At 38.4% G+C, this 24,147-nt stretch overlaps 1 protein-coding gene across 1 annotated transcript in view; it reads right to left on the bottom strand.

Moving 5' to 3' along the window:
* The window catches only part of LOC5572793 (dentin sialophosphoprotein), a 28,495-nt gene extending 10,014 nt beyond the window's left edge, over window positions 1-18,481 (bottom strand). Inside the window, exons 1-5 of the mRNA XM_001654144.2 lie at window positions 17,929-18,481; window positions 17,072-17,293; window positions 16,099-16,196; window positions 15,753-16,027; window positions 5,381-6,967 (exon numbers count right to left, since the gene is read on the bottom strand). Coding sequence (XP_001654194.2) covers window positions 5,381-6,967; window positions 15,753-16,027; window positions 16,099-16,196; window positions 17,072-17,074 — 1,963 coding nt within the window. The 5' untranslated portion in view covers window positions 17,075-17,293; window positions 17,929-18,481. The remainder of the gene's footprint in view (window positions 1-5,380; window positions 6,968-15,752; window positions 16,028-16,098; window positions 16,197-17,071; window positions 17,294-17,928) is intronic.
* Window positions 18,482-24,147: the final 5,666 nt, after the last annotated feature.

Below are 24,147 nucleotides of genomic sequence, written 5' to 3'. Positions count from 1 at the left end.
ATTTGATTTTATACAAATGTTTATCCTTGATTGATCGGCTATTTGTAGACCCATCCTATACGTGTAACAGTCTGTCTAAAATATATTTTAACCCTATAGGAATGAAATCTTCTTGAATAAAAAGATGTCCAGCGAAAATTTAAGGTGAGGGGGTCAGTTAGGGGTCGCAGTGGTTTATTGAGAGAGGGATGGTTTAAAATTCCTCCCTCGTCGTGGATAAGGTAATTTTCAATCTCATCAAAAATATAATACATAGTTAATTAAGTCGAAATATCACGGTAGACCACGAAGTCGAACGAGGAGTTTTCGTAAATATGACGACAACTCCGGCGCCGTCCATAGATTAAGTAACGCTGGAAGGGGGTAGCGGTTTTGGTACAGCGTTACGGCTCATACACAAGGTTCGTATTTACCATACAAAAAGCGAATCGTAGGAGGGTGGGGCATCACAATTTTTGAAATTATAGCGTTACGTGATAAACGGACGCTGCCTTAGTATGGCTAGTACTATTGCTTATTGTAGTTCCACAGCTGTTTCCTACTCTACCCTACAAACTTTCCAGACAATTCAAAAATTGAATGCCAACAGCGCACAATAAAACGTAAATTTGCACTTCCCCCATCTCGTTATTATGTCGGGCTGTTTACCTTCACTCATTGCGTGTATGCGAACAGTGGGAAGCAACGCTGCATAAATATACATAGGTAGCTTCACTATACAACCATCGCTTTAATTTGATGAATCATTCCCACCACACACCATCTCAGCGATGAAACAGCCAAACGAGTTTGTTCAATATTTAGTCGCTTATCGATAATTTGAACGGGACATTATCAATCATCGTACCTCAAGAGATGAGCGATAACCGACATTGAACGATAAACAATTTAAAACTTTTGTGGTCATTGGTCCTCGAAGAAGCCGTTCATAAAGGAATCTTCTTCTTCTTGGTATTACGTCCTCACTAGGAGAGAGCCTGCTTTTCAGCTTAATGTTCAATAAGCACTTCCACAGTTATTAAACTGAGAGCTTTCTCTGTCTCTGTTCTCTGTGTGACAGGTACAATGATACTCTATGCCCAGGGAAGTCAGGGACATTTCCATTACGAAACGATCCTGGACCGACCGGGAATCCTTCAGCATGGCTTTGCTTTGTGGCCGCGGACTCTAACCACTCGGTTAAGGCCCCTGCTGCAAGGAATGTATGCATGAAAGATAAATCGAAAAGGAGGACGGATATCCATGACTATTGTATGTGCTTTACGGATATTCCCTCAAAAAAATCAATAATTCGAACGCAGACTTAATACGATGAAAGGTCGAGGCTTATATTCTTAAACGACTATCTTCAAAATTTCACAACTATTCGCAACTAGAGTCGGTGAAATATTATTAACAAAAAATCATTTTCTTCCAGTGCATTTGGGGCCGTTCATAAATCATGATACTAAAGGGATCGAGAAACCTGGATCAAAAGATCACGATATAAAACAAAGTTAGAGGGTTTGTTGCTGACAATTCTCGCATAATTTATGACAATGGCCTGAGAGCCATCGATAATCAGGTATGTATAGCTCGTTGTTCCCTAGCAAATAAATGTATTTACCCATTATTTAGCAACAAGGTTAAAAAAAATAATCCTCTATCGCCCAGTCGTAATTGTTCATTCATTTGCGCAGAAACAACGAGCTACACACTTGATAAGCAATGGCTTTTAGGGCGTTATTTTAAATTGTGCGAGAATTTTCCATAGATTTTCTTAGAAGAAACCACGGGGAGGGAAGTGGGTTTCTCAGAAGCTACTATAATCCGCATGAGGTTGGGGTAAGTCTAAAAAAATGGGCATCACGTGGATTATCCACGACTTTTTCCAGAAATTTAAATGGTGGCAAGTTCAAGAATGCCTTCACATCGGCTTGGCTAATAATTTTACAAGCTAGTGTTTAAAACCATATCCTAGCTGAGCCATGTACAGGCTCCTTATTCAAAATCAACTGTGTGTAGATTGGCATTAACATGCAAAGCCTTATTTTTTTAATTTACGCCATGGCGAAACGTTGTTGAATGAACGTTAAATAGTGACCTTGAGGCAATGATAGGCAGTGTCAACTTTCACTTTAAAAAGGGCACCTAATAGGATCTTCTTTCTACCTTTGTAACAGACCTAACGCTCCCTACTTGCTAACATTAGATATTTTCTTTCAGATAGTCCAAGCAGTATGAAATGAGTCACTCTTATTCGCGACAATTCCTTATCTCTCCTCCTTAATACTGGTGGATAGCAATGCGTTTTTTTCCTTCACCATATGTTCGCTTGGTGTAGTTTAGCTAAGCGTTGCATTGAAATGGAGAATGAAGAAGCGCACGGTTACCGTCAGTGCCTCACACGCACAAAATAAATCACACTTCCAAGTAAACACACATACGTCGTGTTTTCGCATTCTCATCGCTTCACTGTCGTTTGGGTCGGTTTAAGGTTACCTACCGGAATAGGCAACAAACGATCCGAATGCACTTCATTACGTATGTGTGTGCACTTCAGCAAAAGAAAACAAAACTTGTATGATGATCGACCGCCCCTAAAACTGTGAATGAATGCACACCAACCCAGGGATTTGTACTGATAGGGACACGGAGCTAGTTGGTGGTATCAGGAAATAAAAATGCCCCCATCGAAAGCCGAACCAGCAGGTGAGGGTGCGAACCGAATGCGGATCGATTGGAGTGTGCGGAATCTATGGTGGTGTTCTATTCAAAAATAATTCAATACTTATTTTTTGCCATGGACAAAGACGATGTTCAATGTCATGGACATTTAATTTACTGTAGAATAAATATCAAGGAAGACAATTTTAAATGTTTCGTGCAATGCTTTAAAATGATCATTTTAATGGAGGAACCTATTGATTACTTTAGCCATTCTATTCAAAAACAAACGATTAATCAATGCTCTCGGTCCTTTTGACCAATTTTACATGCATAAGAATAGACAACTTATTAATGCATTAGGAATGTGAAATGTAGTTTTTTTTTATATATCTTAGTTTATTTTTTGTTTAAAAATTCTACTGAACGACCAATTCTGTCTAGATTTGATAGTAAAAATTAATATTCCATACAAAAGTGGGACGTTGCCTGAAAAATGATTTTTAGCGTGGCGTACTCTATGGACGTTTCCCTTGTAGCCAAATTATATACGAAAAATTTTGCTGTCATTAAGTAGTGCTTCACCCTACATTGGACGAAGCAAAAGAGATACCCCTTAGAAAGGAAAATATGCTACGACGAGAAAGGGATGTGTCACAAATTTGACGAGAAATGCAATGTCATTTTTGGACGTTTCCTTATCAGAGATTGTGTTGACCATGGACTGTTTTGGCTACGCGTTTTACGAGGCGCTTCAGAAGGGATCGAGCTATTTGACGTAAGGCTAAATGCCTACTTAAAAACCTCCGTTGTGCTGTAACAATGATACATTACGTTATGTTTATCGTATTCCTTTTTTCGCGTTCCAGACATCAAAAAGGGTACCTGTCCTTTATCTTAGTTTTGAGTTTTTTTTTTAAATAGTATCTCATATAAGCAATTCTAAGTAAGTCACGCTTATTTCTACGTAACGATTTTTATATAAGAACTCCAGAAAAGTTGTATGAAACGCTGAACTTATCAAACGACATACATACAACGGCGAGACCAATTTTGTGTCTTATCGATCAACAGATTTCAAATAATATAACTTGATGAATAAATTACTATCATGCTTGAGCTACAATTAAGGGCATAAGAACAGCATCGATTACACTCCAGATTTCCTCTTTTCGTAAATGAAGGTGATAAAACGCAGGCGTGCAGATATGGAAAAGTTCGTACAACTTTGTCCCTGCCCCTTGAATCACAGAAGAGATAATCGAAAAGTAATTAACTATTCTTACGCCCTTTTTCTAGCACATGCTTTATATGATAACAATTGAAGTCTGAGTTAGTTTGAGAATGGTTGAGCTATTGCAGTGAAATGCCTGACATGGCTTTTACATCTACAAACATTATAGTCAGTATTGCTCAGTAGCTTAAATAATTAGACATTTGAGCATAATTTAATTGGACGTTGTACAGTGGATGACATAATGTCTTCGATTTATTTCAAAACTAAAACGAAGTAAAGGAGGCATCCTTCTGCTTTAAAGATTCATATTTGGAGTAGTCATCGATTATCTAACAGACCAACGTGTCAAAGGAACCGCCAATTGGACAGACATTCAAGGTCATCTACTATGCGCATCATCCCTAGTTCTTGTATCCATGCTACAATCAGAACAACCACCCGTTCATCGCACACACACAAACCGAGATATCTTTTTAAACCAGCTCGCAGACGGAAAGAGAACCCATTCCCCGAAACCAACAGAGAATAGAGGCACCCCTTTGCTAGTTCGGCCTTGGACTCGCAGGGACTCCGTACGGTTACGCTTTGTATTCGTTTCAACGTTTCTTTTATTTGGTTAGGACTTTTTTTTCTCATTTGACAATTACAACCTCTTTGTGTTTATTTACCACGTAGCTCATTTGCTCGCCTTGTGCCTTCCGGAGGTGGCAGTGCGATTTCTCTGGTTCTCGTGAATCAGGACGTCATGGAAAAATTGCGCGCCCCACCGAAGGTTACAATCGGATACAAGTGCGAGAAATGGCGTGCTGCAACCTGAAAGAGAAATATTATCGTCCGGCACAACAGATAGCCTAGTAAACTTCCCAATTCGGGAAAATCTTAACGTGAGCTTACAAACTAAAGGCACATATGAGAGAATCGCTCCTTTTATCCATCGTAGTCCCCAATTCGGCGCGGGTTGGTTGCAAACTTTAGCTGCATGTACTCACGCACTGCCAGAGCGTTCTTTTGTCATTTGGTTTGGTGTAAAAATTAGACTATTAATAAAGTATCTTACTCATCGTTGGTCGTTGCTGCAAGTCTCCAAGCTCAGCAAAATCCCACGTTGTCCTTGAATTAGTCGGTCTTTCCTTTCAAACCAACCGGCTGCATAATTGATATTAATCTACTTAACAGCATGGTTTTCACGAAAACGGTACTATAATTTTGAAATCTATCAAACTCCGCTAGTCGGTTTGGTTCGTTTGATTAGCGAAAGATTTTCAAAATATATACCGTTTTCTCTTTTCCGAAACATAGCACCTATCAATATGATATCATTTCTGAATATGTATTGCACAACTATCACAAACTGAGCCACATAACCCCCACTTTGTCCCGTATCATTCGTTTTGCTGCCATTACCTCCGTCGAAACTAAATGCACACTTCCAGCCGTGATCTGAAACGAGACTCAAAAAACTCCCATGAATAGCGAGACGTTTCCCCAGATACTTACGTTGCCTTTTCGGTGGAATCAGCTTTATTGCACCAGGCCGTTCTGCAGGCTCTTCGCGGGCCTTCTTCTCCGGGGGTCCTTCTTTGGATGATGGAGGAGGGGATGTCCGTTTGCTGTGATGAACTGTTCCGGTGGCGGTCGATCCTATTACCGCTGGAGTCGTCGTCGGCTTCTTCAAACCTTTACGCGACGGTGGCGGTGGAGCTTCCTCAATCAGACCATGCGAGCGGAACTGAGAGTTGAATGTTTTCACCGTCTTCGGCCGATGGTCAGAGTTGCGGACTTCAATTGAAATGGAAGCCTTCTTGCTATTGCTCGCTGGTGATTGCTTGTTTTCATCCGAAGTGCCTGCTGCACGTTCAACAGATTCCTCTTTGGATTTCTTAGAACTTTTGTCCAGCTTAGTGCTGCTTGGAGATGACAGTTTTGGATCATTATCCTTACTCGAATGACTAGACTTGTCTTTATGTTCGCGGTGTTTGTCACTCGAACTACTACTGCTCTTTGAGCTGCTGGACGATTTAGAGGATGAACTTTTGTGATGATGCTTGCTGCTACTGCTACTACTGCTGCTGCTGTTGTGCTTATCTTTATCCTTGTCTTTCGAGCTAGAGCTAGAACTCGAGCTCTTGCTGTTAGAACTTGAGCTCGAAGATTTATGTTTGCTGCTACTATTACTGCTACTGCTACTGTTGTGCTTAGATGAAGACGATGAAGATGATTTAGACGATGATGATCTATGACCACTGCTGCTAGATTTTTTGTCCTTGTCCTTTTCCCTGTGCCTATCTTTATCCTTAGAGGAGCTTTTATCTTTAGGATCTTTGCTTCGCTCTTTATCGCTACTTTTCCTTCTATCTTTACTCTTTTCTTTATCCACTTCACTTGTGTCTTTCTTTTCATCATTATTCACGTTATCCGGGTCACTTTTGTTCACAGATTCCGTCGAGTCGGTTTCCTCAACTTCCGGTACACTGTCTTCTGTATTTGTCGTATCCTTGTCTGTAATCGCTTCATCTTCAACTTCACCTTTCTTGTCGTCTTCTTCCATTTTTCCAGCCCCTTCTTCATGATCAACCTCAGAAGTAGCACTTTTCTTAGTCGGAGATTCGACCTTAGCCAACACTTGTTTACCGTTTTTCATTGTAATTTTGAACAACAGCGGAGTTTTCTTGTTGTTGCTTTCCGTCACTGCATCGTTGAAAGCTTTCTTCGTCTCCTCCACGTTTTCTTCGTCTTGTTTTTCATCCATATCTTCTTCCACAGATCCGTTCTCCAACTGTTCTGCACTGGATGTTGCCAGAGGATCGGTCTCCGGTACGGCTTCTTCATCTTCTTCGACAACGGTTTCATCCAGGACTTCCTCGTGCGGCCCATCAACGACTTCTTCCTGTTCTTCCTGCATGGTGATCTGCTCCTCAGGTTGTTGCTCCGGATTGAGCGATTTGTCATCCGAGCTTGACGGCTGGGCAGGCGGCAATGACGAAGGCTGAGACAACGATTGTTGCTGTTGATTGCCGGACCGAATGTCGTTGCGAGCTATCTTGAGCCACTGCTCAACAAGTTTCGTTGCAAGCAGGCGAACTCCTGCGAAAAACATAAAGAAGAAAGGTAAAGCGATTAATAATGGAACGGTGTCAATTTTGGAGTACATGTGATGTTACATAGGTGAGTGGTGAACTCGTCAAGTGGAAACCCCACTATAATAAAACAATTAACAATGATAATAGCGTAGTACACTTTTGCATAATATAGGCCTTTTCACGAGACGTTTCAAATCAGCTGATCCGGAAGCTCCTTGACAGTTTTTCAATTACTTTTTTCACATTGATTCTCATCCACCTACTGATATTCGGTGGCAGCAAATGGATCATTAAAATAACCAAAGCGGCCGCTATGGAAAGCATAGATAGCGCCACCGTAATCTTGTGTGTTTGACAGAACAGCAATGCTGTCACAATGTTAAATCCCATATATAGTGGCGCCTTTGTTTTGATCCGGTGAGCACTTGCAAAAACTACCTTCAATGATCCATTTCTCGAAAACTTATTCAAACAGACTCAAGTCAAAAAAGTATATAAACTTGCTTTATCGATTCTACGTGTTTCACAGATGAAATTCTACACATTTAGCTCTAAACCAACTCGATTTTTCACTTTTAGAACGTATACTTTCCGGATTTACAAAACGACGAAAGTAAGGTTTTCAACTTTCTCTACCTAACCACTACTTTCGTCGCTCCGCTGTATGGAGAGACAAAGTGACTTAACCACGAATCGAAACAAAACACTACTTGAGTCGATTTTACACTGGTAGAAAAACGTCGAAAGTAACTGAATGAATCGGCTTATCATTTTGTAATAATTTTTTTGTGGAAAACATCAGGAACTCCCTAGTTTTTTAATGCGAGCTTATTGTATGCAAAATTTAAGCAATGTACACGGTGAAAAAATGTCAAAAAGGTGATTCATTTTAAAACAGTTTTAGAAAACAGGTTGTGATTCTTCTGAATTAATTTTCTTAAAACCGTATGGAAGCTACTTACGTCGATTTGAAAAAGTAATCGAGATTTAATTTCGCTCGTGAAAAAAAAACATTTCCATCAGGAAACCTTACAAAAACATCCGCAAATTGCGAAAGTTGTATTTATTTATTAAAAGACAAACATGACTCATCAACTGGTGGCATCACATAGCCGTTTTCTTACACCAGTAATATTAAATTCATTAGTATTTTTTTTTTGCAATTTGTCATCGTAATAGGCTGTTTTTCATCACGCCAATCTGTCATGAAACGACCTACTTTCCTGTACTGAAGTATGCAGTGCGGGAATAGCCATTACGCAACTGAAACCAGTGCTGTAATGATTCATTGCGCAACGCTTTCTCATTACGCAACTGTTTTGAGTTGCGTAATGAATCATTATACAATAATTTCTCAGAAATTGTAAAATAATGGTGATTACATTCCGATATAATTGCTGATACCCTCAAGTGGTCTTCTACGAAATTGCAAATAATGTTGTACGTACGCGTTGCAGAACTCGATTTTTACAGCACTCGTCGTAATTATCCTACTCGGCAACCCTCGTAAGATAAATTCACGACTCGTGCTGTAAAAATCATCATTCTGCAACTTGTTCCGTAAACTACTATTGTTCAATTTTCAATTTCAGTGCCTCTAGGTGAAATTGAAATTTGAAATAACACCAACAGTGGGTGAAACAGAATGTGTGCGTGAATTGCACCCACTCTCTTCCTCGTCGCTATCGCTCTCATAGTCAGATTGGCTTCGTGCTAGCGGAATTTGTTTTTGTTCGTTTTCGCACTGATTGGGTATCATTCGGCTGAAATTTTACGACACTGGTTTCGTGATACTACAATCCGATACATAACGAGCATGAGTTATCATGTATTGTTGGGTGCGTTTGAAACGCAAATATCAAATACGAGAACACTAAACGCGATAAGATTAGCAAGAAAAGTGAGGTCAAATACTGATTTTCTTTACTAGGTTGGCGGTGGTACCATGCCCACACAGTTAAGGATCACCCACAGTGACGGATCACTTTAGCGTTCAACATCGGATATCTCGCTCAAAACTTAAACGTTGACGTAAAACATATTTTTCCCATGTTATACTATTTGTCTTCTACCATTTGTAATGTTAAGCACAACATTCAACCGCTAAATAACGGTGTTTTTGACAAATGTTTAGTTGGTACCACACAGCTATCATTATGTGGTTGTTTTCTGTAAGAAGTGTCGTCAGCATTCATAAGCTCCCACAGGTGGTAAAATTCAAATGTTATAGCATGTTTTATGCTCGTTCGCTTCGATTTAGTATGAATTCATCTTTGGAAAACATTTTACATGAATTTTTATTCAAAACACCGAATATTAGCACTTCTAACTAGTGATCCATAATATGGACCAGGAAATGATTGTTTACCACGGTTATGGATCACTTCCAACGAATGTAGATTACTGCTATTTTATGCATTGGATTCGACATTTTCAGACAATAGCACTAAGGATAAAGCTAATAAAACTTCAAGGTTTGTAAATTTCATATTTTAGCAGACAAAAATCGGTGGAAAATTTGGTGTTGAGCGGAAACAGTTCATGTCTCAGTTACTACAATGCAGTATCACAATAAAAAGGGCATTTTAGCCTTGTTTCCAGCTATAACACTGCTATTTTTTGCAGTAATATATGTCACATTGTTAACTTTCGCCATACCATGCAATACAGATGCATTGAGTTGGAAATCTCTTGATTTTGCGAACTGATCCGTAATATGTCACAATTTGATCCATAATATGAAAATTGATCCATAATATGGTTTTCAGGAACTGACACAATTTTTAATTTTTATGCAATCCATTGTAAATATTACACTCAAAACAGTTTTCTAACCGAAGTTCCAGTTTGAAACGATTCGATTCGTGCTTTTAAATTACAATTTTACGTTTTCCATGTCGTTTTATTGAATTTTATATGTTGGACTCCACACTATTTGATCCATAACTGTGGGGTCATGGTATGTATCATGGCTCCTAGTGCTAAGTAATCTTTGATTACTTTGTGTTACCGCTTTTGAAGCCCCGTCAGACAAGATTTGCACGACGAACGCAAACAGCAATATTTGGAATTGATTAACTGTGATATTCCGTGTCATCCGTGTCAGCAGAACTCAGAAAGGGAAAATGTTGTAAAACATTCGTCGTTCGTTTTGACAGCTTGGCACGCTATGTTTGAACCAACAGATTATTAAAATCGATTTTTTTTCCGCAAGAATTCAGTAGGTATTTGGGTTAATTTTCATAATCGAAAGGTCTTGAATTATTTTTTTAGTTCAAATGTTACCTTATAATTATGAGGGTGTGGATAACTCTAAACTATTGGGGAAACTTAAAAGTAGATGGAGTACCGTATACCTTTTAATTCCGCTCCTAAATGCTTATCTTTGAGGTTAGGTTAGGTACCGTGGAACAAGTGGGTAAAAAAAAATTGTATAGTTAAGGTTCTTTAAATTATGGAGACTTTGAATTAAAATGAGTGAGGGCGTGTATAGTTTTCAGAGTCACTCCCACCAATTATAAGCGGTATTCTGAAATTGATTTTTGCGCAAAATCACAAATATAGAGCAAGTTTAAAAAAAAGCAGAGGCGTCTCGTGAGACATTCGATTACCTACATTTAATTGAGATTTGAAATTGTATTTTAGTACCAAATTGGTCAACTTTGAAAAGTAACTTCCAATACCGGACACAATCTTGAAGTGTCACGAAGTTTTTATATTTGTTGCTCTTTGATCGTTTTCATTTAAGAAGTACCGTCAACGTACCAGTTTTCATTTAAGAAGTACAGTCAATGTTCCAGTAGCCCGCTCACGAGCTTAAAAAGTAAAGTAATTTGAGTAAATACACAAAAAAATGTCCACAGTATGATTCAATTTGTCGATTTAAACCGTATAGCGACTAAAGTTTTCAAATTAACTTTATGCAAATTTCTCTTTTTTCAGTGTAAGCGGGCTACTGGAGCATGAGCGGATACTGGGGCACTGATGGTAGTATATCGAGAAAATGTTCACAAAAATGTTGGATAGTGCATGTACTGCCAGCTTATTATTTAATTAGAAGCTTTAAATATATATTGAAGATCACGGTGCTCAAGCTTTGATTCTGTGTAGTGCCTCAAATTTTATGGAAAATCTGGAAAACCGAACATTAGATTGGACTAAAAACGTAATGGATGTTTCAGCTTAAAGCGAAGTAGGCCGTCATTGAAATTTGTACTAGGCATCGATGATTGTGGCTAATTCATCTCACGATTGTAAAAAATCATTTGGTTTTACACTGAAATAACTGAAAAAGTATCAGCATACTTTCTGCAAGTAATTACAAGTAGTGCTTCTTTTTTGAATCAATATTACCTATGTTGACTGAGTTTAATCACCTTGAAATAGCTAGCTGGAAAATCAACATGGCTGCCAAAACGAATGACGGGCTACTTAGCCTTAAGGGGGCAGGATCCGTCATCGATTTCGGAATTTTCAAAAGCAGTTTTTTCGTTCAAAATCAAGAAAATTTACAGGAAAAAGTGTTCACTGTATTCAATTCTCCAACCACAACACGGTGAACACATTTTCGTCGAATAATTTTCAGTTTTGAACAGAAAAACTGCTTTTGAAGTTTCGATGATGACGATGATTACGATGACGGAGCGTTGAGCGTTAAGCGGATCGTAGCTTCCTCAGATTTGTGCTCTTGAAAATTGGAGGTTTGGTTTCGATTCATCTTCATTGACATTTTGTTTTTTATGAGAGTGATCATATGATCAAAACACGGTTAATTTTTGTGTTACACTGTGCGGAAATCTGTAGTGGGACTGATATGCTGTTACTTTTCATTATGGGACAATTTGACTTGCTGTTTTTTTTTTCCTTTTTTTATCAAATTGTATTATCTCGAGTCGAGTCTAGTACACGACACTGAAGACGGCCTTACAGTTGAGGGTGAAATACGCGTATCTGTCAAAGAATACAAACTCTAGTTGAATTAAATGGTATAGTACTAAATTCGGTTATTCATTTACTTATACTGCCGTGAATCGCAAGTCAGTCCCATCTGTAAAAAGTAGGCATTGAGAAAATGGGGTGTGAATTTTCCAAACTCGTTTTCCATACGAATATTCAAAAAATTCCAGAGGATCGGAACATGTACAACTCTTAATAAAACATTCACTTTTGCTTTTCACTACGATATCTTTGTGAGAAAAATATCAAGACACACGGTTTATTTTTTGTGTTTCACTGAGCGGAAATCTGTAGTGGGACTGGTATGCGATTACTTTTCATTATGGGACAATTTAACTTGCTGTTTTTCCTACTTTTTCCGAACAAATCTTACTATCTCATTAGGGCAGCTGAAAGAGCATTGGAAGATATGTTGAAAACTGCGCTCAATTTTGACGAAAATGCTGATGGGACAGACTTCCGATTAACGGCAGTATACTGCCCTTCAACGCCTACTTGTCCCATGTTCTATATAGACCTATGGACCGCGGGACAAATATGCGTAGAACGGCAGTATAGCAGTTGAAATTATAAGGAAAATTAATTATTTCATTCATTTCTTCAACAAATTTAGATGATTATATGAATGCAGTTTTACCATGTGAATGTGGTCTACTGAATACTGGTCTGCTTATTTGCTTTGCAAAACATTATTCGAATCCACTGTAGTTATAATTGGCACTACGTCCAAACCCGGTGCTTCTACCCTAACACTTCAATAGTTGTGCTGTTTCAATTCATTTAACACTGGTGAAAAACTCAATGGCGTACACCACAGCATCGGCGTGGCGGCCTAACAAATCGAGCAACGACCTGGAGGTTACAAATAACTTGTCAACAGAAGATAAGCGATTTTGCCTTTCACGAAGTTGTTCTAATTTAGAACTTCCAAAAGCTAATTCTTGACAAGTTTTTCTAGTTTTTTAAAGCTTGATTATTAGATCACGATCTCAAGATATTTTCGTTTAAGACTATTTCAATGAAATTATTATTTTAAAGTCTTAATCCCTTTGAAAATGAGATGATTATTTTCATAATTATTTAAAAACCTTGATTTGAAAAAAAAAATTAAAACAATCGCTTGAATAACTGCTTATTCACCAAATAAGGATACAAGTTTATAGATTTTTTTTACATGTTTGCATGTTGTATAACAGGCACGATTTCCCAACAATCGATAATTTAAATTACGTGATTTAGGTAGCATTAATTTGACAAATTTATAAAAATATTTCACCACCAATCGCAACGAAAATAGTCGTCGCAGCTACTTCAAATCATGTTGGTGTCTTCTGCGCGATAATTTCTGATTGTCCAAGGCATGATCGCGCAGTAGGCATGAAAACGATTTGATTATGTAAATTATATTTTATCAATTGAAGTACAGAATTTATATAAAAAATGCATTAAAATGTCAGCTCAGTAAAAACAAACATGACTAGCATCATTATTGAATAATAATAAATTGTATAAAATTGTATCTCTGAATAGACATCAATAGAAAATCTATAGGGGGTTGCATACCTCTAGGCGTTATATGTAAATTTCAGACTTTGATAACAGAAATAGTCATCAATATTTAGTGACGAACTTCATCAAATAGCGATCGTAGAACAGATTGTTTGTCAACGTTTCAAAAATACTTAAATATCATAAATTTAAACAATTCTTATATAAAGCCCAGTAGTGCAACCAGGATTTGATCCAAGGGGGTGTTTCGGAAGGTAAAACGGCGGTGAAAGAGAAAAAATCTAAATATAAGCTTATACCACTAGTTAAAAGTTAAAAAGTTTGTAATTTTCTTCAATAATAGTTATATTTTTATGCACATACATTAGCATTCGATCACTCTTTGCCTATTTTGTGCCCAAATATGTTTTCAAGTTTTTCAACAATGAGAATGATCTTTCAGCGCATGAAGTTGCAGTAGTAAACGTTGCGATTATTATAAACAGTTGGCCGGCATTGCAAATTTTAAAACATTCAGCTTGTAGACGAATATTTTTAATTCTTCAGATTAGGAATGGAACCGTCATCCCCTTTGAGCTTTTCTAGGATTTTATTCGTAATCAAAGAAAAAAAAAATGTTTCTCCGAGAATTAATGTGCCCTGAAGGTCGTAAAATTCGGCAAAATACTGAGTCGACTAGAACACTATAGAAGCTTTGGTTGATATATCAACCACCTGTTAAAAATTTCCCAATATACCTGCATGTATTTTTGACGAACATAACGTTCAAAGCCAGAAGTAAATTTATCATTCAAAGTGAGAAATTTACGTTTCTATGAAACTTCTTCAGATCCCAACGAAAAGAAAGGCACAACTTAGAAGACTAAAACTGGTAATACAACCTACCTGAGCAAAGTCTAACATAAAAAAGAAAGCAAGTTGAAAACATATCTTGTTTTCAGTATCAAGTTGATAGCATAATTTGATGATGATCTCAATGAGTTCTCAATTTGCTCTCCATGATAGCAGAAACAGATTTTAATTTGATTTCATGGGAACATTTTTCTGCTCTCAGTTTAGACATTTTATCCGTTAAAACAACCAAAATGACAACAAACTGAGTTATCAAAATTCACGACATCACAACATCAAAATTAGTTTGCAATTGATCTCAAGCTACGCATAACAAATATGACAGACTCGCGAACAGGCTAAATGTGAGTAAGTCCGCATCCGTCTGCTCGGGAGAACATGCCAAAAGAAGTTGCAACAAGTTCGGAAACGTTTACTCCGCGAGTAACCGAGCAAGGTGTGATTTATTATGGTTTTGACAGACAAATCAGGGCCGTACAATTTCATTTCATTGGAAGTATGTTCAGTCCCCTGCTGACTTACTCAAGCTTGTCTTTCAGTTGAAACTCTACTGCTTCGTTTCAAACCGAGAAACCTTTCCTTTAATCACAGCACAGTCTCTCCTTTCTTTCGTACTGCTTTGTGCATCGCATGTCATGAATCGGAGCCTCACCTCGGCGAGACTGGCTTTTCAATCGGTAGTGGTTTCTTAAATACATTCTGAACTGCAAAACCATTCATATTGTATATTGCAATACCAAATTATCTCAGATTTATGCAGAAAAATTGAAAAACAAGAACATCAGAAAACAAATTCCGGATAACCGAACCCCGGACAATCGAGTCCCCGGATAATCGAGTCTCCGGATAATCGAGTCCGACCTGTACTCAAAATGTGAACTACAGTCAACTCTCCCTTACTCGATATTGAAGGGACCATCGAGTTAGGGAGGTATCGAGTTACAGAACACAAATCCAGTGCAACTGCGAACCAAGGGACCATCGAGTTAGCCATGCAAACCAACTTTTACTATGGTTCTCTAACTCGATATCGAGATACGGAATATCTAGTAAGGGAGAGTTAATTGTATATTGAGCAAGAAAAAATGCACCACAATAATAATCCGCTATTCCGCTCTTCGTTGCCGTTCCGTTATCATTGCGTTTGGGCCTTAACACGGTTTAACGTTAACACGTGCCAAATTTTTTGTATTGCTAAAATCCAACAGACACCGTATTGCTGCCATAAACGAGCTAGCACTGTAATGATATTTCAGCAGCGGGTGTAAATTGAATACAAAATTAAAGCATATGGCATGCAACACGTCACTTGCAAGAAATGTTGTATACAACAATGGTGATTATTGATATTCACCACATTCTGCAAGCATGATGCATTTTTTACCGCGTCTTTACTCGAGAATGGATAACGAATTTGCAGTTAGTATGGGAATACTTCACACCGTGAATTCAAAAGCTTCATTTACACTTACCTTCATGGGTGCTATCCTTGGACAGCGTCTTGACCAGCTTGGGAGCGGTGTTGCTCTTGAGCCGTTCAACGTCCACCGGACAACACAGCAGCAATTCCAGCAGTTCCTGGATCAGGGGCCAATTCTTCGTGGTGATTCCGTCGGCCAGCCACATGTGCACCAGGGACCACCCGCCGGCCGCCATAAACTGGCCCAGCAGTTCCGTTTCAGTGCATTTCAAAATTTGTATGTAAATACACTTGGATACGAGTTTTTTGGAGAACTTCGCCATCAAGCTGTGGACGAAACAAGACAAAGAGACATTTGTAAGGATCTGTGCGATCACACACGTGTAAAAAATACTCACTTGGCAAGGCGCTTGACTTCGTTAGCACTACGGATACCACCGTTCGGGGCCAAAAGCACACTGAGGCACACCAAAAGTTTCAAAGGGTCTATCCGTGGCTGTTGAAAACATTAAAAAAACACCCTAATTAATACAGCTAAACAAAGCATGTAATTAAATATTGTCGCCGCACAGTTATGGATAATACACAAATATGAATCAGAGTTGGATTAAATAGCAAATATCTCATTAAAATTTCAATTATGTTTTCCTACGTGAACCATAAATCTATACAACATTGCAATTAATTCAGGTGAAGTTGCGTCGAAGCCAAACCTTGAATATTAAAGAGCACAAATCTAGAGAACCAAACAACCGATTGTGCTGAAAATTTAACTCATAGGTCACTAGCTGTTGGTGAAAAATCGATTCAATTTTCGGCGCGAACGTTTGTCAAGTTCTCTAATTTTGTGTCCTTGATAATTCGAAATTTGACTTCTATGTATTTTTACCTTAAGTATATCTTTTCCGTCCTTAGGGAATACATTTCGAACCATATTTCGTTGAATTAACTATTGGACAATGAAGATCATACCACAGTTGTAAATCAAAGATAAGACAAATTCGAATGAAACGCCAAAACGGATACTTTAACTGGCACGCCATTCGTTAACTCACAGATAAATTGCTGTTAGTATTATAATCCATAATACGAGTCGATTTGATCCTTAATATAGATACTCCTCTTCCACTGATCCCCGTCTGTTTCATGGACAAAGTTTGAAATTTCAATAGATATCGACACCTTTTCATAAGTAACCGCGAATTTTAGGGTGTATTTCCAAAAACGTCTATAGTCTGCAGTGCCAGGGAGGTAATTTGGTTTTATACAGCGTCACCATGATTTTTAATCATATTTTGTTCTGAAAAATGACCCTATGTTGATCCATAACTGTGGGGTAACTGAACAACTTTGCGACCGAACAATTCTTACCATTTTGAGAGCAAAAAATATCAGGAACCCTTACAAATGTTACTGCTCTACTGGCTGGCAACTTGCGTGCAAGCTGCTGTCATTCGTTTGACGTTTACACCCCGGCTAACTGTCACTGCCGAAGTTGTTCTGTTTCCTGTTCACGTTTTCTTCTTCGTCTTCGTTGATTTTTCTTCATTCATTCAACATTTTATGCGTCTTATTTTGGATTTTTCCAATTCACTAAACAAAAGTAAACAGATTCAAAAACTTGTCACTTTCTTTGATTTACACTCAGTGAAAAGGCATTATTTCGAAGGTTTTATGAATATTTCCCCGACATATTACAACTCCCTATGTTTCTTCACTTTTCATCTTTTTCTTAAAAATTATGTATAAAATCTTATGTTTTCCTTAAACGTATTGATTCCAACTGTTGAACAATTTGAACTTATATTAAAAATTTTAAAATACAACTGTTTACTTGATTTTTATAAAGAACTTTATGAGATAACTGGCTTTAGTAGTCTACTTATGAAGTGAAACATGAAAATAATATTCGGACGTGTGAAGCTGCCAACTGAGACAACCGGAAACTGAATAAAGCTTTCGAGTCATGTCAAGTTTCCATACCTAACCTAAACTAACTGATGACGTTTGTCAAAATGGAAATTACCACAGGGATGTCATTCGAGAGGCGTGTGCATTTCAACATACAGCGCTATGCCCTGGGGCCCCGTTTCAAGGTCATTCGGAGAAAATTTGAGCGTATCCTTCACCCGGAAATCCCTACTCATAAAAAAAACCTTCGAAATATGCTTACAATCTAAATATCACTTTGAATCATTTAAAAACTTAATTTTATACTTAAAACTCACTCGAAATCCTCAGAATTCTTCTCTGGCGGTCCACTACAGTAAATTAGCAGACATTTCCAAACTACGGTCAACAGTCCATATATTGATTTATAATAGTCCGATTTGCCAAATTTACAAGGCGAATTCCTTCAAACAGCGTTTTTTTATATTCAACTTGAGCTGCCACGTAAGGTAAAGGTGAAATTTTTCTCGTACTTCTGGTAATTGATTTCTAAGATGGCGGCGACGATGAACTCAGCGACCAGTGGAAATATTTTTTTTTTCCATGGAAAAACTATCGCCTACTACCTTTTCTCCATGGTTTTCTGGTAAACCAGCGAGAAACCACCAAAATGTTCGCGAATATACTTCCGATTGTGAACCGAAACACTCGAAAAATGGGCAAATAAGAAAAACGATGACGATGGCTGGGCCCAAGATGGAGGAAAATCGCCCTGAAATCCAATTTCAGCTACAGTACAGCCTTGTGAAATATCTACTTTGCAAAAGAGCACGGTCGTAAACGCGTCATAACTCACCAAGCGCTAAAATCTTTCTGATGAACAAAAGGTCGGCTGCTTGCTTTGCAAAAAGAAACGAGGCGGGCAAGCAGAAAAAGCTACCCGGGGAAACAAGGCTGGGCGTTTCTTGTTACCTGCCGCGCTGGCTTCGTTATCTCCGATTGAAATGCGTGTGTACCCACTGGGGAGGCGGGATAATGAAATTACACGGAAAATATTATTGAGGCTGTAAACCATTTCACAAGGAGACGCAATAAAAACTCGCCTCAAAGATATGGATCCGACAGAAATAAGGGCAAACATTTTTTTTTTTAATATTTTTTTCTCAATCTCCAAGCGTCGCGACTAGTATTCGAATAGTGCACTGTGTACATAAACATCGTAAGAATGCAGCGCCACACATGTCATTATGACAGTTATGTCGGGAACGAGTCACACGTCGCGTGTCCCACACGCGCGTTCCGATTTGGTGGGCGCGCGACAATATTGACCGCCCGCATACAGATTTACCGTACTTCATATTTATAGTAACTAACATAATAAGACCATACATGATATTGTTACTAGTTTACTCCAGAGTCTATGAATGAAGAGTTGCGCGAAGAGTGAAACCAAATCTACCTATCGAGCAGACCAGCAAAACAGATAGGGACTATTTTCGAAGACGAAGAACAACCATTCAAAGAAGCCTCTTCGCGCAACTCTCCATTCATAGACTCTGGTTTACTCTATGTTCACCGTATACTCCATGAGTTATAGTAAAACTATACGTCTACCAAAAATAATTGAAGTGACAATATTGAATATGGTATAAAAACAGTAGAACCGTTTATGCACAGCACTACCGTAAGTAATCGTTTCTCAACCGTACTTAGTATGGTACCTCAGTCTGGCTGGTCATTCGGAGAAAATCAGTATGTAGTCATGTTTGTTTTTTTTTTTTGCCGTGCTGTTTTTCGGTTTAGTATTAGCTGTTTCTTAGTGAATGATTTAAAATAAAATGCCATCGATATGGTTAAATAAGAACGGTACCACGCTCATACAAAGTAAATTTGCTTATTGATTAAGAAATCAAAAAGGATTCAACTAGTTTTATCTCTTTGCAACTGGTGGGTGACGAGTGCTGATGAGCATCAGTTTCAGCTACCATAATTGATTACCGGTAAAGGCAAACATTATCATCGTTCCTTTTTCATCAAAGGATTGAGATGATGCATCGGAATTTAATTCACACAAGCAGCATGCACCAGGTTTATCGAGACAGTGTCGAATTTTGGATGCCGGCAGTGAATTCAGGAACACTTCACAAGGGAACCGTTTTCCCCGAAGTGACCTCTGTCCAAGGGGTGGATCACTTCTGATGCATCTGTTATATTTCATGCATTCAGATGTATTTAAATGCACACTCAGCAAATTTGCAATTCATGGCATGCTCCAATGTTTATTTGTTATCCTTCTCAAAACGTCAAACTCATTCTTCAAAACGCTCAGGGAATAATTCTGCTGCTCTTCAAAAAACTCACTACCAGTAATTTCTCGTGTTGTAACTGGTCTTAATAATCCTTCGTCCAGACGGATAAAGGGCGGAGCCATCCGCTGACATGTAGCTAGTGCGAAGGTGATGTTTTCTGATGCCAGCCGTAGTAAGGAAACTCTTAAAAATCTTACTGCAGACCGGCAGCTGTGGGCGCTTCCTTAGGGCGCTTCAACGAAGTTTTAGACCAGCTTCAGCTGATTCCTTTGCCATCCGCAGTAAGGAAAACAAAAAACTTAACTTTCTATCGGCTGATCAATATGTGCTTCAAAGGGGACTCGCAGCTGGTTGTGCCGCTCCTCAGACTCATTGAAGTATCGAATATCGACGTTTTGGGCTATTAGTTAGACAGTGTAGTGACAGGGTATCCAGAACTGAATTTTAAAGTGAGATATGTAGTCTTGAAAACAAAATCTGTTGTTTCAACGACTTGTACACAAATCATCTACACTCATGTCCCTTCATCTAATCCAAATGTTCTGGAGATTTAACGTTACGATGCAGAAATGTTGTTCATTCTGCAAGGGAGAATGGAACCAAGGAGTAGAGGAGAATATCAACCACCCATGAAGTTTATCGTTCCTTTACTGGTCCTCAAGATCCCAAACCGACATTGAAGGAAATAAAATAAGATGTTTGAATAAATAATTTTAAGTTTGTTTAATTCGTTTTTTTTTTGTTATCAATAGCTTGAGAATCTATGTTTATTTCCCGTTACAACCGGTAAGCCAAAGACTGCAGGTTTCTCGGGAAGGAGGTTCCGATTACTTTTGATGAGCTCACAGGATGTGGGACAATGTATACCTATCAACCATTCATCTTTTCTCCGCTGTGCATCTAAAAATGCATGGACCATTCTTGACGTATATAAGTAAAAGTATTCAGATGCTTGATGTCTCAAAGGTCGGTATCTATCAGGCATTTAAATTTTCTGGTGTTGCTTGCTTCACTGAAACAAATAAAGTTTGTATTTAGTTGAAGAAAATAAGTGTAGAATAAACCAATTTCAAATCAATCACAATAAACAATGACGTGTTGCTATAGCATTTTACGATGGTATTCAAACCAGGGCTAAGTTGATGTGAATGTCGAAAAAATGCATTTGATGCAAATTGATGTACATTTGATGTGCATTCAAGAAGTGATCCGCCCCTTGCCTCTGTCTTATGATAAGAAGTGCTTAAATGAAATCCTGCATAGTGTTGTAATAAAAAATGTAGAAACGAAAATAACGTTGTTTTGTATTGCCTTTTCGAGAAAATATAGAAAAACAATAAAAGAGTATTTTTATTTGTACCATACTGTCAGTGGTTTAAGGGATTATTCACAAATTTCATAACGCCAAAAATGGCCATTTTTGACACCCACCCACACCCTCGTAACACTTTTTGTATGAATGTTTTATACATTTTGTATAAGCCGTAACATCACGAGGACACCCACCCACCCCCTTTAGCGTTATGAAATTTGTGAATGGGCCCTAATATTATGCTTCTACCATAATTAAACCATTATTGTAATTTCCTTATGACAGGCTGGTTAACCTTACGATATGTTTCCTTTGCAGTCAACGTTCAAAATTTACATGACGAAAAACGATTTCGAAACGGTAAACATTCTTAACAATCCATTGCTGATATGGTCGAAGTGCCAAAAACAATAAACGTTATGGTCAAAACATTACCCGGTATTGGTTTGCTTATGGTCGTGAGGACCATTCTGCGTATGGTAAAAAATGGAATGTAAACCGTGTTTAATGAAGTTTTATTGTGGTTTGGATTTATGCGGGCGTTCCTAACTGTTCGCGACCGTTTGAAACAGTCGTCCTTCTAAACGGTTGGTGAAACAGTCACTGTCAGATTTGGCAGCATCAACGAGCGAGAAGATTTTCGCGGACAAGGACAGCAGAGTGGGCGTCGAGTCAGATTTCCAAAACAGATGTTGTTGACACTCGGCTGCCGACTGCACGGCTCGGAAAATGAGGGGTGGTTGGATGGAATGTTTACCAAAGTATTGTGCATTTAGACATAAATTGTCGGGAGGTCGCTGGCAAATTGGCAACTTTGCTTACTTCCGAAACTTTTTTCTGTTCAAATCATACGATCTCGCAACACTGCACCTAGTAAATCGAAACAAAAACATCGTGCAAGATGATATACTTATGATTGTGAAAAATCTCCTGTGGAACTTTTGCCTTGCGTTTTCAAGGAACAGGACAGGTTCACGGCGGTGAATGTCCACCAGTCATTCCCTCATACCGTCACTAAGTTTCTCAAACACATGCTTTCGCTGTTTTTTTTTTCCTAAAAAATCCGTTATATTCGTAGGCATGTTGGCGGCACACTGTTATCGAACTTTACTTTCCTTTTCTGCTATTGACCGTTCAGTTCCTAACTGTTCACGACCCTTTGAAACAGTCGTCGTCTGAAATGGTCGGTGAAACAGTCGCTGTCAGATTTGGCAGCAACAATGAGCGAGAAAATTTTCGCGCGCAAACGTGCACCGCTACTCTTTCAAGTAGAGCAACAAGGACAGCAGAGTGGGCGTCGGATCAGATTTCCAAAACAGCTGTTGTTGACACTCAGCTGCCGACTGCACGGCTCGAAAAATGAGGGGTGGTTGGATGAAATATTTATAAAAGTATCACAGACAAACAGACGTAACACTTAGAACAAATCCCGATCAAAATCATAGTCACGATGACATGTACGCCCAATGCTAAAATCGGTGTGTTTGGCCGATGGAACAACAGATGGCGGTAGTGTGTAAACGTCAAACGCGAAAAAAAAAACGATGCGAGCGCTGCGGGTGGTGGATTGGCCACACACTTAGAATTTATCACAGATTTCTGTGAAATTTCATCGAATTCTCAACAGCAGATACTTCGGTGAACCGTTCGGTGATTTTTTATTTCACCGAACGATCTGTAAACCTTGAAGAAGTCCATCTGTCAAAAGTACCGAAGTGTTCGGTGATTTTATACAAATGTTCTGTGAAAGTGGTGATTACTTTTGGATGTTTCACTGAACGATTCGGTACGGTTCCACAAATTTTTCGGTGATTTAGTGGTTGTTTAATTGGCATTTCACCGGACGTTTTGTTGTATGTTTACAGAGGTCCTGTGAAAATGTAAAAGGATTTCTTTCGGATTTTCCGTGATCTGCCCCTTATTTCTATAATTTCGAAGCAGCACCATCATTCGAAATAATGAATGATGCGAATGTACGCCCCATCACGATAACATGTTGGAAAATTTAAAAAAAAAAAACTCTATTTTCTACTTTTCATTTTTATTTGAATTCAAAAAATATGAAGTTCATAATTACGGCAATACCAACCTCTTCAGACTTGTTGTGGAAATCCTAACCCTTGTCTTGACACTTGAATTTTAAACTATAACACTGTTTTTGTCTGAATGGAACAAGTATTAATTCTGGAGCAGCACTGCAGTTGTCAATATGGCCGATTACTGGTTTCACCGATTTTTGGTGAATGTGGTGAAATGCTCAAGCTTCACTGAACTATCTACACTGATTTCACAGAATTTTGTGATTCTTCCGCCTTTACAAAACATTCGGTGAGTTTTTTGACAGGTCAGCTGTAAATATTTGCGTTTCACAGAAAATTCCGTAAAATAATATTTCACAGTTTAGAATCTGTGAAGTATTTCACCGAATTCTGCGTTTTATTCTAAGTGTGCACCTACCATATATTTGAATCGGCCGTTAAAAAGGTGGTTGATGGACATCGGTGAGAGTGTGACGTCTGTTTGTCTGTGAAAGTATCTTTCACTAAACAAAATTCATCTTGTTATAAATGTTTCTAATGCTCAAAACTCAGGTTCAATCAAACAATTCAATAAGTGGCAATAATTTATTACGCGTAAGGTATGTCTGGTTATCATAAGTATGTGTTTCAACAACATTGGCAACATTTTTTGATCTGGATGGAATACATTGAGATTCCCCTCGATTCCCGAAGACTGTTTCGAACAGTCTCATAAATAGCCGGGATAATCCAACATTCAAGTGGATATACAATAACCAAAACAAGTTTATTTCTCATCATAACGTAGCTGCCAAATTCAAATGTCAATAAACTTCGGAAGTAAGTTCGGAAGTCTGGACTTCCGAACTTCAATTTAGTGCTGGCGACACAATAGCCGTAGCGCAGCTATTCAGCAAG

This window comes from Aedes aegypti, chromosome 2, assembly GCF_002204515.2.
Source record: "Aedes aegypti strain LVP_AGWG chromosome 2, AaegL5.0 Primary Assembly, whole genome shotgun sequence".
Taxonomy (NCBI): Eukaryota; Metazoa; Arthropoda; class Insecta; order Diptera; family Culicidae; genus Aedes; species Aedes aegypti.
Note: the sequence above shows the minus strand (reverse complement) of the source record. Positions and strands in the feature narration are given on the sequence as shown.